We start from the raw sequence: 17,157 nt of genomic DNA, 5'->3' as shown, positions 1-17,157 counted from the left end.
GAAAAATTTTAAGCTGCTCCTACAAGTGAAAAATAACAGGTGGACAACAGAGTATGAAAGGGAAAATCTAAGGGCTCGAATGGAGAATAGGATAATGATAAAGGCCTTATCAGGCTATATACCAACTTTGAACATCATAAACTACCATTATCTATCTTCTATTGTTTTTATTTTTCAAATGTGTTTCCCAATTATATCTGAATCTGAGAAGTGTAGTAGGCTGTGGGTCACCTCTGCTCTAGTGTACTGGGTAGGTGTTAAGTACTTGTAGTACTTATCTAGGGCGAGGCCAGCAACTAGTCAAAATGCATTAAGATCTTAGCTGCTAAAATAGTACTCACAGATGAGATTATGGATCCATTTTTGTAGCCATCTGGAATGTTCTTCTAGATTTTTAGTCACATTATGTCCCTTCTTAATGTTCCTTTATATTCTGGTTTCTTTCTCTTATCTCAAGTGTCTGATCATAGATAATGCCCAACACATGATATCATGTAATATATTTCTTAAGTTTTTAGCTTGAAAGTTTCATGCTGTAAAATGGAATGGGTCCCTTCTCAATCCTTTTTAATTTTTATCAAATTTGACAGTTGACTGTGATTACTGAAAACTGGGTTCATGACATACCTCATAACCTTGATTCTTAATAAAGCAAGTTTGATTCTTCTTTTTCTATACTCCAAGTGAAAAATGGTGATTCTTTGAAACTTTATTTATATTTCTCAATTTTCAGGCTGCCTTTATTTTCTTTTGGTGAAATTCTTACTTCTTTCCACACCCAATCCCCTTATACTTTTAAATGCTAGTCAACAGTATAACACAAAACTGCTCATAATTTAATATAACCCTCAATTCAGCACTCATCTCGACACAGAACTACTTTTGACCAGTGGTTAAACATTTTATTATTCAAACAATTCCATAAATATTTACCCCCCACCTAATATAAAAAAAAACTATCTTAGAACTAACATTTATATGTTTTACAGTTTGCAAAGTGCTTACATTTTATTTCATGGATCGTCAATATTCACTGCAGATGAATTGGTCTCATATCCACATTTTCACTTTACCCATACTGTTGACTTCTCTGCATCATCCCCCTTTATTCAACTAAGGGCTGCTTATACAAATGTTACTACTTCTTTTGTCTGGAAGTAACATCTATCACAATGGATTTTCACACAGCTACATCTCATTCTAAATAACAGATAAGTGTGTGCTATAGCAATATATCTATATGTCAAGATATCTCTCAACTTGGCATTATCTACCAAATTAAGTGAAAAATAAATGTTAGGATACCTATTTTAATTTCATATTAATTTATTCAATAATCACGTGATTCATTCTTTTCTCAACTAAATTGAAAGCTCCTAGAAAAAAAAGAGTTTGATAAATAACAGCATCTGGCAAAGTACTAGTGATTCCTCTAAATATACCCAGGAAGACTGATATGAAGTAAAATTCCAAGTTAAATATGCAATAGTGTTCTTATACCAATGATAACGATGATTTAGAGATAAAGATTTTGATCCAGCTTCTCAGTTCCAATTCATTTGTCCTGAAAAATGTAGTGAATTCTTTTTTTGGTGAATGCCTCTCCTCAATTTGGTTCAAAACTCTCCCTTGTGGTTTATTTTTTTATATCAAAAAGGTTTGTCTTTTTTTTTCTAATTGTGTCACTTTAAAATTTTTTCTTACCTGTGAAATACTTTTATCCAAAGTTTGATTTATCCTAACCTATATCCTTCTAATATGCAACTATTTCCTCAAAGCTTAACTCAAGGACTTAAAATACTGATGTTGAAAAAGCCACTGTTTCTTGAATGGCTTTAAAGTAAATGCTGTATGATCCTATAATTGAAAATTTGTTTGTGAAAGTTAAACTCCACTAAAATGTTGTCTCTATATTTCAGAATTCTTTTCATTCTGGCATGTTACATAAAACATTATTTCATTCTATACATTAGTGAGATTTATAAGGCAAAAAGAGCAATATGCAGTATATAAGGGTTGACATAAAAATGCAATGAAGTTTTAAATTGAAGCAATACTGAAGTGTCATGAATAGAATCATTAGAATGGCAATTAGATATTAAGGTGAAATTCTGAAGCAATTCTTGAAGAGAATTTCCAATGGCCTTTTAAAAAATGGAAAAAAGGGATGAAATTATTTAGCTTTTTAAAATTCAGATTTTTATACTGATAAAAACCTTGATACAAGTTCTACCTATGACAAAATCTGGTTATGTAATAACCAAGAGTAAATAAGTTGCAGAACAGTTGCCAATTTGCATTAGTAAAGGGAACTTCCTAAAACAGGACTGCCCCTACAATGATGAAATCAGAAACTACCACCTCAAAAGGTAAGTTATACATGAATTAGAATGAGAAAAAGGTGATGCCAGGAATTTTTAAAATATCAAATAACTAAAATTAAAATGTACAAACCCCTAACTTTCTAAATTGAGATTCTCTGCAAAATATAAGACATTTCCCCAAATAAAAAACTATGATTAAAATTTGGAAAGTCACTAAAACTGAACAATTTAAAAAGGAATAGATATTTTAAATCAGACACAATATGAATGAAATGCAAAAATTAAAAAAAAAACTATCAAAAAGAACACTAACTGAACTTCAATTTTATAAACTGGCAATAGCCATTATCTGATACGGAATTACCATTATCATTTGGGAACTATTCTATTTAATAAAAAGCAAATCTAAAAGTCTTTTTTAAAAAAAGTTTATTGCAAAAGTTTATTTTCATTAATTTTTTTGAAAGAGAAGTGTTGTTGTAAAAGTTGGCATTTTAAAGGAATATTTTGTTTATACTTTGAAAAAAAATATTATTACTCATTTTTGGGCCAAGCAAATCAGAGACGTAGAAGGAGGTCCTAGGATTGTATCTGTATCACAATAAAGGTTATAAAAACTCATTACTAACAACATCATAGCTGCTTAAAGATCAAAAAGGTTTCTTTTTTTTAAAAACTACAATCTGCCAACTATCAGATCATTTGAACTTCTATGCAAATGGTATTACTTAGAATTATAGCTATCTATCCCACAATTTTTTAAAATTCTAAAGTTTCTAACAAGGTTAAACGGTACAAATTACAATTGTTTTGGGGGAGAAGTTTCTTTGGGCAATTTTTACAATTCTTTGACTGCACACTACAAGATCATACTATATACCAATATATTATAAATCAGGGAATATGAAGAGATGTCAAAGAGCTTGACCAAGATTTGAGTTGCAACAATAAAAAAAGTAAATTTTTATTCAATTAGATATAATCAAGAATTATATTACCATTTGTTAAATGCCTCAAACTTCTATTAAAGTATACTCTATAAAGTGGATACTTTACTACAACTCATGATTTCACATGCAAAGGGAAAAATCTTTTAAGAAATTCTGTCAACCAATGAAGATTGGCAACAGCTCTCTAACATAGTTTAAGTAGGACCCCTTAAAAGAGTGAACAATTTGCCAAAGGTCAGACATTATCAAAATGCAAAACGTGAATCCAGGCCTTCTAGACTCTGAAGGATGGTTCTCTTATCTACTTTAAATATGAGACTCTAAGAAGGTATAAACTTTTAAGACTGAGCTGTTTTTCATTACTCCAATCACTGCAATCAGCATGTGGGAAAATATACTGTTTATTTGACAGACAGGTTTCCCCATTTTATACGTTTTACATTGTCTACCTTAAATTGTTCCATTATAAGTTAAGCAAAATGGAAAATTAGCTTCCTCTATATACCTGCCTTACCTCGATGGACCTCATGTCTTACTCCAATGTTTCATTGTAGCATAGAAGTGAACTAGGAGAGGTCTTGCTACTCAAACTAAAGTTTTCAACCATGGTTACTATAGATAATATGTATAACTTAAGTAATTGGCAACTATGCAATTTATGGATACGTAGTGGATTAACCCATTTACTAAAGCATGGAAGGACTGCAATATATTTTATTTTGTGTTAACATGAATATTTGCTACACCTTCCAGCATAGCTCCCTAATCATTATTTCATATTTTATACAAACCTATGTATGTCATCTTTCAAAAGAGACTCCCTTAAGATGGCAGGTATTATTTCATTTTTGTCTTTGCATCCCACTGACCTAGCCAAAAGACCGGAAAAAGCAGACAAACTACTTGGGAAGATAAAATCTTGAATGTTGGAAATAAAGAAGCCAAACAAATAAATAAATAAATAAATAAATAAATTTGAGTATTCTTACTTTAATTACTTCAACTCTAAAGGTCTATTTCTTGACTTTTTTTAAACCCTCACCTTCTATCTTAGAATCAATACCATGTATTGGTTCTAAGGCAGAAGAGCGGTATGGGCTAGGCAATGGGGGTTAAGTGACTCGCCCAGAGTCACACAACTAGGATGTCTGAGGCCAAATCTGAACCCAGGACCTCCCATCTCTGGGCCTGGCTCTCAATCCACTGAGCCACCTAGTTGACCCCTATTTCTTGACTTCTAAAAGATGATAGTGGTACAGACAAAATGTTTGCCATAATTCCTTCCAATCTAAAATTTTGTGATTCTTGGATATACTGGAATCTACAATGAAGGTAATAAAACACATACTATTTCTTAAGAAGACATAAAAATAAAATATGCCTTACATATCAAAGTTCCTTAAAAGATTTTAAAATCAGTATTTGTGACTTGTATATGTTAGCAGTAAAAGACTATCTCAAATATCACTTTGTGAAGATACTGAGGCAGGAAAGGTGTTGAGAATGAGTTGTTGGGGAAGAGCAATAATGAACTTCAAGTAAAGGAATTCTAGTATTTCATATGGCTTTCTTGGCAAGTTCTCTTTTTCAAGAGGTGGAAGATCCAATGGAAACTTAGGAAGAAATAAAGGAAGGTCTCTATACTAGAGGCCAGATGTTACTTCAAAGCTGTCTTTCAATTAACTTTTATTAAATATTTAAATAAATTCTAGATAATCCATAGTTTTTTTAATCTAAAAATAACATGTTACAGATAACTTTTGCATTCAATTCAAACTTACCTCATTTAAGTGCCAAAATACCATTCTAATTATTTTAAAAATGTAAATCTTGTCTCAAATTCAATTATAATAGTAATTTTAAAAGGTTGTCTTTGGGGGTTGATTATACTTAGCCTGTGTATGTCTTAATAGTGGTTGTTAATCTAGTATTGACGTCTTGCCTCTATCCTAGCTCAGATATGGCTTCTCTATAACCCAAGTACAATTATAGTTATTAGGGTAAAAGAGAAAATCAAGTAAATTAAAACCATAACATAATTTTACACATAATGCAAGGATCATGAGCTATGGCTTATTTTCAATCATCTCCCAAGCTAAAAAGAAATAAGACAAATTCATTTATGAATTAAATTTACTTGATAGTTATCAAGTATGAAGGAAGTCTGATCACACAGGGCTGTTACATTTCATAAAAATAATTTTCATAATTTTTCCCACAGTAAACATGAAAAATATCAATTTTTTGTGATTTGATCAACCTGTTTTGGTAAAGCTACATTCTAATATGGTTAATATAGTAAATGTGTCTGATTCTTCTATTTTTTAAAAAATGTGTCCAGTGTAAAATCATTTACTCACATTAAAAGTCAAAATATAGGATTCCCATTGCTGTTTGTACATGTTTAAAAAAACATAATTTGAACAGATGAATTCAAAGAGTAACATGTATACCAGTGGAATTAATTTAACTAATTTAACGAAGTAATTTATTCTCAGGAATTGAAATGTTTGCACAGTATATTCTTTCATGCATTCAAAATAACATTCTTAATCAAACAACAAGATCAGTAAAAAAAATTAGTTATTTTATAAGGAAAAGTGATGGAAATATTTCACAAGTTCACAATACCTATAAATACACAAATAAACAACTTTTATTACAAATGTTTTCTATAAATTATAGAGCATAATAAAAAATTATTGCTCCTTTCTAATAGCATTGGTCTATGAATTAAGAATACTGCAAATTGTCATCTAATGGCCAAATGTCTAACTTTCAAAAAAGTAAAATCCAACATAATATCTAAAGGAATAAAGAGAAATTCTTGCATGTTATTGGGGGAAGGGGATGCTAATGATTAAACTATACTCTTTAGAATTTCAGCTCATCATGTTGAAAATATGTATATGGGGGCAGGTAGGTAGCTCTGTGGATAGTCAGGCCCAGAGATAGGAGGTAAAATCTGACCTCAGACAATTCCTAGCTGTGTGACCCTGGACGAATAAGTAAATCCCTGATGCCTAGCCATTAAAACTTTTCTGCCTCAGAGCCAATACTTAGTATTAATTCTAAGGTAGAAGGTAAGGGTTAAAAAAAAAAAAAAAGAAAAGAAAACATGTATATAATGAAACCTCTAGAGAAGGGGTTCTGGTTCTTAAAATTTTTTTTAAACCAGTAATATTTTTGACAGTTTTGTCAAGTCTATTAACAATCATAAAAAGGTTTTATGACCAAAATGAATATTATACTGAGATGCATTTATCAGAAGGCATTTTTTTAAAAAGCAAATTCCTCAACTTCAGGTTAAGAACCCCCTACACACTAGGAGAAGAATATACAATTCTATAACTGGACAATCTACAAATATTTCACAATTTGAAAAATTCCTATGAAACTGTAAAATAAATCTTTATTACTAGTATTTGACATTCTTTACTCATCTTACCTCTAGCCCTCGTAGTACATATGGTAAGATGAAGATGGACCTTATAAATCCAAAAAAAGGTAAGCATCTTATTTATTTTGTTTTACAAAGCATAGATTAAAAAACAAAACAACAAAATTTGTTTTTACTTTCATTTTCTTTATAGGTCACCAAATCTAGAAGCTAATGTCCAGACCTTTTTGAACTAAAATGAATCTTGAAGAAATTAAGTGTTTCTAAAAAAAATTTATTTTCCCACATAAAGAATACAAAGTGATATAATGGAGCAGGATAAATTTTTTTCTTCTTTCTTCTGTTACCATGTCTATTTTGAATTTCATCACCTGGAAAAGCTCATCTAAAAATTTTTTTTCATGAAAAATTCTTAAGAAAATGGTAATATTTTTAAATACTACATAAAAAATAAAACGAAGCACATTTATGCCAATATTATTTTCAACCATTTTAAGAATGTAAAAGGTTCAAATTCTTAAAAAGATTAAAATTATACCATCACAGTAATAATTTGAGACACTATTTTTCTCCCTTGGGCATAGCAATACTTTTAAAAATTAAATAAATAAAATTAATCATATTTTAAATTACATCTTCTTAGTTTCTCATTTTCTATACTCTTAATAGGATTCTTTTGGATGCAAAGTAAATTACAAGTTATTATCCTGATGAAATGCAAAGCAAATAAGAATATATGGTTATTTACTATCTGCCTGCCAAGTACTATACTTTGAACTTTCACAAATACTATCTCATCCACGACAAATAAAAGTTGAAGGAGGCTTCTGTGCTCTCGATATCAGATACACAAAAAGTGAGTACTTAGTAGTTAATATATAAGAACTTAGGAATTTTCTTCTTGAACTATTTTTCCCAAGAAGGCTTAAATATGCAACTAAAGCTATTTCAAAAGTCAAGAGAAGAAAAGTTTTGATGACTGGTTGCTCCTATACACTAAGAAAAAAAAGTTAAGCTTTTACAAAATTATTCTATAAACAAGAAAAAAACCATTCTCATTATAAGGTCAAAAATATTGATTTTGAGTACCTACTCTGGTATGGCGGCTTTTATCTATAAGTAAACTGCCTTGATACCATCGTTTAAACCATCTCTGGTAATTTCACTATAAATGAGTTAACTACAAATATTTGTAAAAGACTAATGCTTTCTTATTTAATGTAACCTCATTCTTTATAAATTCATATATTCAACTTCCAAATATTTGGGAAGAAACTTGTGACGTCTCAAATACTAACTGTGCTATCTATATTCACAGTGCTATTTATATTAACTTCTCTTTACTGAAATCACATTTTATTTTGATTCTTGTTTAAGATTCATATAATTCAAACCTATGCCTAGACATTAAGGTCTTATGGAGCTTCTACCTAGAAGAGTGCTTCCTTAATTAAAAGACAGGTTAAAACAGAATTCTAATTTCTAGCCTAATTCCAAGGAAGTTAAAAATCAAGTAACGATTCAGAGATAAGTTCACTTTGGATGGTTATAAAAGTCTAAACAAGTTGAGGCCTATGCTTGTGATGGAATATTACTACATTGTTAAGAAATTGCGAGGTTAATTTCTAAAGAAAATGGAAATATGTACAAGAAATTATGAAAAGTGAAAAAAGGAGGCAGCTAGGTGGCTCAGTGGATTGAAAGCCAGGCCTGGAGCCAGGACAGGAGGTCCTGGGTTCAAATTTGGCCTCAGACCCTTTCTTGCTGTGCGACCCTAGTTGTCACTTAATTCTCATTCCCTAGGCCTTACTGCATTTCTTCTTTGGAACCAAAACATAGTAATGATTCTAAGAGAGAAGGTAAGAGTTAAAAAACAAAAGTTAAACAAGCAGGACCAAGAGAACACTATATACAACAATATAAATATGGTTGAAAGGATGATTAGTGTATGTTCACCTCCAGAGAAAGAACTGATAAACAGAAACAATATATATGTATGTATATAAATAAAAATATAAATGTATACACACACATACATTTTGGGTTAAATTATATCTTCTCAAGAGCAAGCAAGGGAAGGAGGAAAGAAGATACCAGGAATTTCCATGTAAAAAAATAAACCATTTTTTAAAAGGCAGTGTAAAGAATCACTAAGGAATAGGAAGCTGAGAAAAATTGTACTAAGGTAGAATGGGCCATTTGATTCACCTTCAAAGAAAAATTGGAAAACATCAGAGTAGATAATAGTTTATCTAACAATAACAAAATCTGTTGATAAATGTAATTGAGAATTGCAAAAATCTGTAAAAAGCATTACTAATTTAGAGTTCTCTTCAGATGGGAAGGATGAAATATTTCCTGTCTTCGTTACTTAAATACATTGTGTCTAAATCAACTAAAAATGAATCTAGAGACAAAGCAACTGGAATTACCTAAGATATTTTCATTTAATATTTAATAAGTTAAATCTGAAGTAATTACATATACAATTTGAAGTAATTTTCATAAATGCAAGCCTGGTTATTTAAACCAAATTCCCCCCAAATGTTATTTTTCAGTATCATAGCTGTCAATACTACCTCAGTAATATTAAAGCTAATTTTGACCAATACACAAATTCTATCATGGAATAGATTTTATTCACTCAAAATTTTCATGTAACAATATCTATGATAGGTTAATGCCCAAGGAAGTTATTACCACCTCAAAAAAACAAAAAAAAAAACACAAAACACCTAGTATAAAGAGGGGAAAGAAGAAGAAAAACAAAAGAATGGTGCTTCTCAGGAAGAAAAGTAAGCTCATTCCTATGAAATACCATATTTTCCTATTAAAAAAGGACTAAAAACATATCCAAAAATTTGGGATGGGTAATAATCAATGTTTGTAAATAACTTCTGGGTTCTATCAGAAAAAAGGAGAGCTCTAGAAGTGTTTACAATTTTGGAAGGTATGGGCCCTACTACAAAAGCAATCATGTTACAAATAAGTTTGCAAAAATTGGAAAAAATTCATCCCTATAAGAGCAGATTTAAAGGGATGAATCTGACCACAAAAGAAATTAGATTCTTCAAAATTTGTCAGGAGAGACAATATTAGGCACAGGTACATGAAAAATCAGGTCCAATAACTATGAACATACTATAGTGGTCAAACTTTTCAGTGCCCCAGAGATATAAACTGTTTTTGTTATTTGAGTTTCAATAGTTTTAAAGTAATGTTTTGGAGAATGCAATAAACTTTTTTTATTTTAAACTTTAAACCCTTATATGATTTTATTTTTTTTATTTTAATGGAGGGGAGGTTTATTACCAGCTATGTGACATTCAGACAAGTCACCTCATTCATTTGGCTGCTTTCTTAATCTATAAAATATAAGTTACATTACCCATTTTTGTTCTATAAGACCACTGTAAAATATATAATGTATGTGGTTCTGTAAGCTTGAAAACCCAGTAGGAGCTGATTCTATTATTACCACATATGAAGTAGTTAAGCAAATAAAACCATCTAAGCTTAGGTGAAAACATATGCACAGTAAGAGATAATCATAGAAATAAAAATGAGATAACTGAGGTGCATGTATTTAGTGACTTGTTCAAAGACATGTAACCATTTATTAGCAGACTAGACAGGGAGCTGAATATATAACCTCAATACAAACTCCTAAAGTTCATACATGTTTTCGGCAATACTGCAGAAGCTAAGTCAAATAACTTTAAAATTTCATGAAATAAAATGTTTATATTTAAATTATCAATAAGGCAAACAGAAAAACAAAGTACCATGACAAATAGAATGCTTGAATCAAAACATAAAAAATTAACTTAATGAACAATGAGAAATACTCAATCGTATTTGAATATTTCCTCCAAAATTTTATGCAAAGGTGAAAACTTACGTTTTAATAAAACTGTATATTATTCACATCATTGCTTTATCTGCACTGGCACCTACAAATGTAGGAAAGGCCTTTTTGAAAGTGAATAATAATCCCACTCTCTTTTATCTTTAACAAAAAATCTGTAGCTCTATACTATTTGCTATACTAAATATCTTATGAAAGTCACTGAATTTAACTATTTCCAACTTTTCCAAGTACCAATAATACATATTTCAGAAAATTTCAAGACAAAGACCTAACACATACATTATAACCACTTTGTGGCTGGCTCTCCAAATTGCTACCCTTTTTAAAAAAAACAATTATACACTGTGTTTACTTGACCATTCAACTTCAGGAATTTTTCATTTTCACACAAACACCTATAAAAGCATTTTTAGTCATTAACTACATTTTTTCCCTTCTGTACATTCTTTAGTCATGATGGAGGAGACATGAGGTCAAATAGATCTTTGTAGTTTAATTGGCCACTGTCAGGCTCTTCATAGGAATACCAGCTAAACTGTGTACCTTAATTAGAGATATGAATCTGAAGTAAATGTCAAAGGAAACTAATGGACAGGTTGGTAAGAAATATACTGTATTACTATCAGAGCCATTTTTAAGGTGGCCACTGATGTTAATTGCTATTTCTGGGGAATTCGTTTAAGAAAATAAGACCTATTTATAAAAATTTCACATTTTGAAGCTGTAGGCAAATAGCAATTATGAATTGAATCCACAATTTTTCTGTATCTATATTAACATGTTTATTACTTCAGATTTTGTCTAGGAAACTAAATTACTAGTCTAAAAATTAGTGAGCCTCATTTAAAAATATGTAAGTTGTATTTACACACACAAAAAATGATTTTAATGTAACAAACAACACAGGAAACATTTTTCCACCTAAAATAAAATAGTGAGAAGAATGGACGTATGTTTATTTTGACCATGTTAATTATTACAAAATGTAAAAAAGCGGAATATTTCAAACTTTAAAACACAACTATTACAAACTATACAAAAAAGAAAAGAAACTGCCACACTATGCCAAAATTTGATTTATATCTCCTTTAGTAAGAAGGAAGGGATGTTGGCAGCAGATAACAAATTCGATTGACACTTTTAAGTTAACATTGCTAAAATTTCTACTTCTATACTATCACTTCTTGCAACTAAAAGACAAAGGCAGACAAAATAAGTCCTTAATTCCACACATTTTACTAATTCAGGAAGATAAAAATTTAACAATAAAGCTGTTCAATTATACAAGGAAGTGGGTAATGATCCTAAAAAAGCACAAACTAAGAGTTCATGGCTGTTCCACTTGACTGGCACTCAGAAGCAGACTGTCCCCAGGATAAACTTGGAAAGAATTGAAGAAGGACTTTCTCCGTGAAGGGCCACAGGCTGTGAAGAACTCTACTCCGGAAGCCATACTTGAGCCCAGACATTACGATGTTCAGGAGGTGTAACACCCACTTTTTGCACTGGCTGTCAAGTGTTCTTGATCAAATCATACAGAATCTCAAAAGTGGCACCCAGTCTGGCCTGGTACTTAATAGCCAAGAACAAAATTTTTTCCCACCCTATATCAGGTTTGTAATAAAAATAAGATTCACAAAATCGCCTACAGATATAACAAATGCATGCAAACAATAAGGTATGTGTAGCTGTAAGAGTACTATGTTATAACTAAGATAAAGCTTTTAAAAAGAAATTTCTACAGTAAATAACTGCCTTTTCTTCACACATTAAAAATGTAACTCAAATGGTATTAAAACATATTTGGCTAGCATCACATATATTTATTCTCCACTGAGTATGTTAAAATAATTGCCAGACAAGGGTGTGCAAAAAATTGTACTGCACAAAAAAGGAAAAAAAAAACTCAACTACCTATGTCTGAATATAAAGAAAAGAAAATGACATTTTGTAATTACCAAGAATAGTTCAGAGTACAAGAGCAATGTGTGTCAAGTACATCTTTTTTTTTACTTACTAAAATAAAAAATAATTTTTAGACCTCTTCCAAAAAGTCAGCTTAAAGTTTAAATCATATGAAGAATCAAGTGGAGGAAATAATTTCATTTCCAAAACTGCTATAAAGGATGGCTAAAAATGCTTATGTTTTAATAGATTAAAATCACATTAAGATTTTTGGGCCACCCAATACACTGATATGATATACTGCAAAATATCATGAAATAAAGACCAATAGATAATGGATTAGAATTTCTTGGTATATGATTTGTTAATCCCTAAACTTAATTTTTTTCCAGAGGTAAAAAAATCATTCTAAATGTGTATCAGTAACACATGAAAAGGTTGTTTTACAAGAAACTAAGCAGTTGTAAATTTACTATTTAAGCAAATATTTAAATTTAAAATGAAAGCAGTCAGTATTTTGTAGTAGAACAAGTTTTTGTAAATTTGATTACAAAATTGCAAATGATCTAAATGAAAAGATGACGTAAGAGTTGAACATTTCCCAGGTATGTCTGAAGGTATTCATAGACAATGAGATAATTTATCATGACAGTACATTTATTAAATTATTGGATACCATTATTTAAGAACCTGCCAGTCTTGAAGGAAAATGCTCAAAATTAAATTCTCTCTTTACCCGGTATTATAAAAGAACTGACATGCATCCATTTATCAAGAAACAGTTTGATCTACTCAAAGATCTAGTTCAAATTTTTCATTGCAAATTCTAAAACTATTCCCATCTTAACATTTCCCAAACCTGCACCTTTCCAAAAGCTAAACCTTTTTTTTTTTTTTTTTTTTTTAAGTTTGGTTGGTTTGGGGGGGTGAGGAGGGGAGTGAAATTACGATATTAGCTAAGTCCACAATTTCTTTTTAACAAACGTTAAAGTTTTTATATTGACATAACAAAATTAATAATTATAGGTCCAAATATATTTTCTAGTCTAAAACTGAATTCATCTATATAAGGCAAAGGAGACTGGCCTTCAAGCAGCTTTAGCCAAGAATCAAAATATTTATTTGGAAAATTGAACATAGGATAAAGATTTTCTTGATATTTCTGGTCTAGTCTAGCTTTTAAACCAAAGACAGCATAACCTTGATTTTACATAACATTAATGGTTTACACAAATGTATATTTCTTCAGATGTTGCACTATCCTTCAACTCCTCAATACATCAGGTATTAACCACATATCTTGCAAAGTCCAGTACTACTTGCTAATTTACAAGTAAAAAAAACATGAAATCTTTCTGCTTTTTGAATAGCTGGCATTATTAAGTTAAAGCAACCAAAATGGTATTAGTACAGCAAAGTTTGGTAATACTTAAAGGAGTATACTACTAATAGTATTTCAAATTATTCAAAGTGATTTCTTTATTGAGATCAAGTATCTGCACAAGTTTTACAGTACGATCGCATGTTTATATTCTGCTAAAGTCACAAACACATTTGACTTTCACAATGATGAGCATCATCATTTCCACTCTAGACTACAAAGCTTATGTACGACTAAAGAAAAAAAATACAAAAACTTCAGATTTTACAAAAGAAACTTTGAAAAGACTACATTAACAATAAAACCATCTTTCAGAAAACAGGTAAAATTATAAAGGCATACCATTGAATTTTCTTCTCTCTAAATTGCAAGGAATGAAAGATTCTTTAGTATCTGCGACGTTTGTTAGGTCCTTCAAAGTTTCCCCCTTGGCTTCCTCTACCAAAGCCACCAGGACCACCACTCACAGGACCTACACCACTCATTGGGGTCTGAGGGGTTTCAGTACCTGTTCTACTGCCCATAGGGGAACCCATCTGAGATGGTGGTCCTTGGGAAAATCTGTCATTATGCTATTGCACCACATGATAAACAACATTAAGTCCATTTAGAATACAACAAATATTAAGGTATGAGAAAAATTATCAAAATCCCAAGTGGTGGTGTCATGAAGTTCAGCAGAAAGTCCAGCAGAATCAGGATCACACATAGAAGGAAGAAAGGAGCATTTTAATTAGTCACTATGCAAAAGGTAGCTGAAGAATTACATATTCCTAATGTTTTGCCCCAATTTTATTAAACAGAAGAAAATGAAAAATTATGCATAGCATACTAACTTCATATTTTAAGTTATTTCCTTCAAAAACAGCTTACAAGGTATTCTCTTAATGAAAGAGAAATCTTTATTTTTGAAAATCAAATAGGGCAAAACTGGAATGAAGCATAACATTCTAATTAACCTAGTAAAATATTTTGTAAATGAATGGCCAAAAATACTTTATTATATATTCTATTTAAGCAAATATTACTTCAAACACCCTGCGTAGCATAATGAATATTAAAATCTTAAGCACATGGCATTTCTTAAAGATTACTGAAAATTTTATTGGACAAAAATACCTAATGGTTAGTAATAATCTATGCTAAAATCTGCATCACATGCTTTTACATTTCTATGTCAAATGATAAAATAAAACAGAATACATATTAAAAACACTAAAACTGAAATGTATAGTCTTAAATACAACCTTGGCCTGGGTGGGGAAAAAAAATTTAAGGAGACCAAGCCAAAGTAAGACTTAGCCTTAAAAACTGTCCAACTCAGAAAAAGAAAACTTAAAACCTGAATATAGCACTTAATTTCTATAGTTCTAGGCATATTAAAAGTTCAGTCAACATATCAGTTATGTTTTATTATATATAGGCACTATAGTACAATGGAAAAGCTGGACTAGGAGCCAGGAACACCTGGGTTCAAACCCTGCCTTAAATACTTACTAATTATCTGGAGCAGTTAGGTGACGCAATGCAGAGTACTAGATCTAGAATTAGACCTGATTTCAATATCAGGCACAGACACTTACTAGCTGTGGGACCCAGGACAAGTACTTAACCTTCATTTGCTTCAGCTTCTTCAAATAATAACAGCATCTACCTCACAGAATTGCAGTGAGGATCAAATAAAATATTTGGAAAGTGCTTCAAGATAAGTGCCTGGCACATAAGAAGGTGCCTTTAAAATTTTTTTTGTGACCTTGTGTAAGTCACTTAAATTCTCTCAGCCTGTTCCTCAACTATAAAACAATTAATAACAGCAGCTACACCTCAAACAAGATGATGCCTGCAAACTTTAAAGTGCTTTGCAAACTTTAAAGTACCACAGGAATACTAGCGATTATTAACAATAATCCATCACAATGTTTAATTTATGAAAAAAATTATAGTTAAAGTATTCTAAAAGGCACTGCACCTGCATAGCAGAATATGCGGAGCCCTGCTAATACTACAAAAAAAAAAAAAAAAAAAGGATGCTTCTGTATGATTCCTGTTTTGACATAGAATACGCTTTATTCTATGTTAATAAGTACTGTACCATTTCTGAAAGTCTACAAGAATACACTAACCAATCCTTTTTATGCGAATTTCACTTTGGCCAGTATTTAGTAAGCTACCAAATACATGTTTTATACCATTAAACCTGATGTAATATAAATGAAAACCACCAAATCAATTTTCTAAAAAAAGCTTTTTTAAAAGTATGCATATTCAGAACATGTAATCAAAACGGCAACAAATTAAATCATAACTTAAAAGAATTTTAGCCAACCCAAAGATATCTTCACACTCTGATGCTTGAAAACATTAAAATCATATTCTTTAAAATTTACTTAAATATAACTAAGATAAGAAAAATTAGTAAAAAAAGAACAAAATTCATATTCTAATTTGAATATGCAAAACAGTCTCTAATTATTCTAAATATATATTGTTAAATTGGGAGAGTCTGAAACAAGACAATTCACATATAAAAAATACTTTTTTGGTCCAAAAACAAAAGTAAATGTTATTTCTTGACAAAATACTTAAAGTACTTGTTCATAATTTTTTGGAATATGTCTTAAAAATTTGAATAACAGGCACCATTATAGTTATAGTAACATGTAAAAGTATTGAATATAATTTTAGTCTTTTTATTGCTATGCAAGACTTGCAATCTGCACTAGCACAAAAGTAGTTTCATGTAATAAGCACCTATTGGAATTGCTACATTCTTAATAACATTGAATTTTCTAAAATTTAAAAATTATCTTCCAAAATTTGTCATCTGGAAAAAAAGATGCGTCAAATTATGTTAAGTGTGAAGTTATCTTTGGTGTGGAAGTGTATTGTAGCTGAATAGTTAAAATAAGTTTTATGATACATTACCACTGCTCCATTATCTGGCATCATTGGAGTTCCCATATTTGCAGCTCCTTCTGGTCCCAAGGCAGGACCAGGACCCAGAGGTGGGCCAGGTATAGTTCCTCTGTTGTTCATATTCATACCCATCATTGGAGGAGGACCTTGGTTACCAGCAGGTGCTGGGCTAAACGCATCTATGCAAAACAATCTATACTTAGAGCTGTCCTATCTTAAATTTTACATGCATTTAAAATATTTAAAAGATCTACAAATTGAAAATTTCTATTGATCAAAACCATTTTCTTCAGAGGTTTGAAATTTAGCTCAATCATCTGCTATGAAATGGATTTTTTCCCCTCAATTATTGCCTCCAGTGTAAGAAAGCAAATCAAACATTCAAATATGTTGAGAAGTAAAATTCATTA

At 30.6% G+C, this 17,157-nt stretch overlaps 1 protein-coding gene across 1 annotated transcript in view; it reads right to left on the bottom strand.

The window, feature by feature from the left end:
• Positions 1-13,904: 13,904 nt before the first annotated feature.
• PSPC1 (paraspeckle component 1) overlaps positions 13,905-17,157 on the bottom strand; it is a 51,775-nt gene continuing 48,522 nt past the window's right edge. The window contains exons 8-9 of the mRNA XM_044668310.1: positions 16,757-16,926; positions 13,905-14,403 (exon numbers count right to left, since the gene is read on the bottom strand). Of these exons, the coding sequence (XP_044524245.1) occupies positions 14,218-14,403; positions 16,757-16,926 (356 nt within the window). The 3' untranslated portion in view covers positions 13,905-14,217. The remainder of the gene's footprint in view (positions 14,404-16,756; positions 16,927-17,157) is intronic.

The sequence above is a fragment of the Gracilinanus agilis genome, chromosome 3 (assembly GCF_016433145.1).
Source record: "Gracilinanus agilis isolate LMUSP501 chromosome 3, AgileGrace, whole genome shotgun sequence".
Taxonomy (NCBI): domain Eukaryota; kingdom Metazoa; phylum Chordata; class Mammalia; order Didelphimorphia; family Didelphidae; genus Gracilinanus; species Gracilinanus agilis.
Note: the sequence above shows the minus strand (reverse complement) of the source record. Positions and strands in the feature narration are given on the sequence as shown.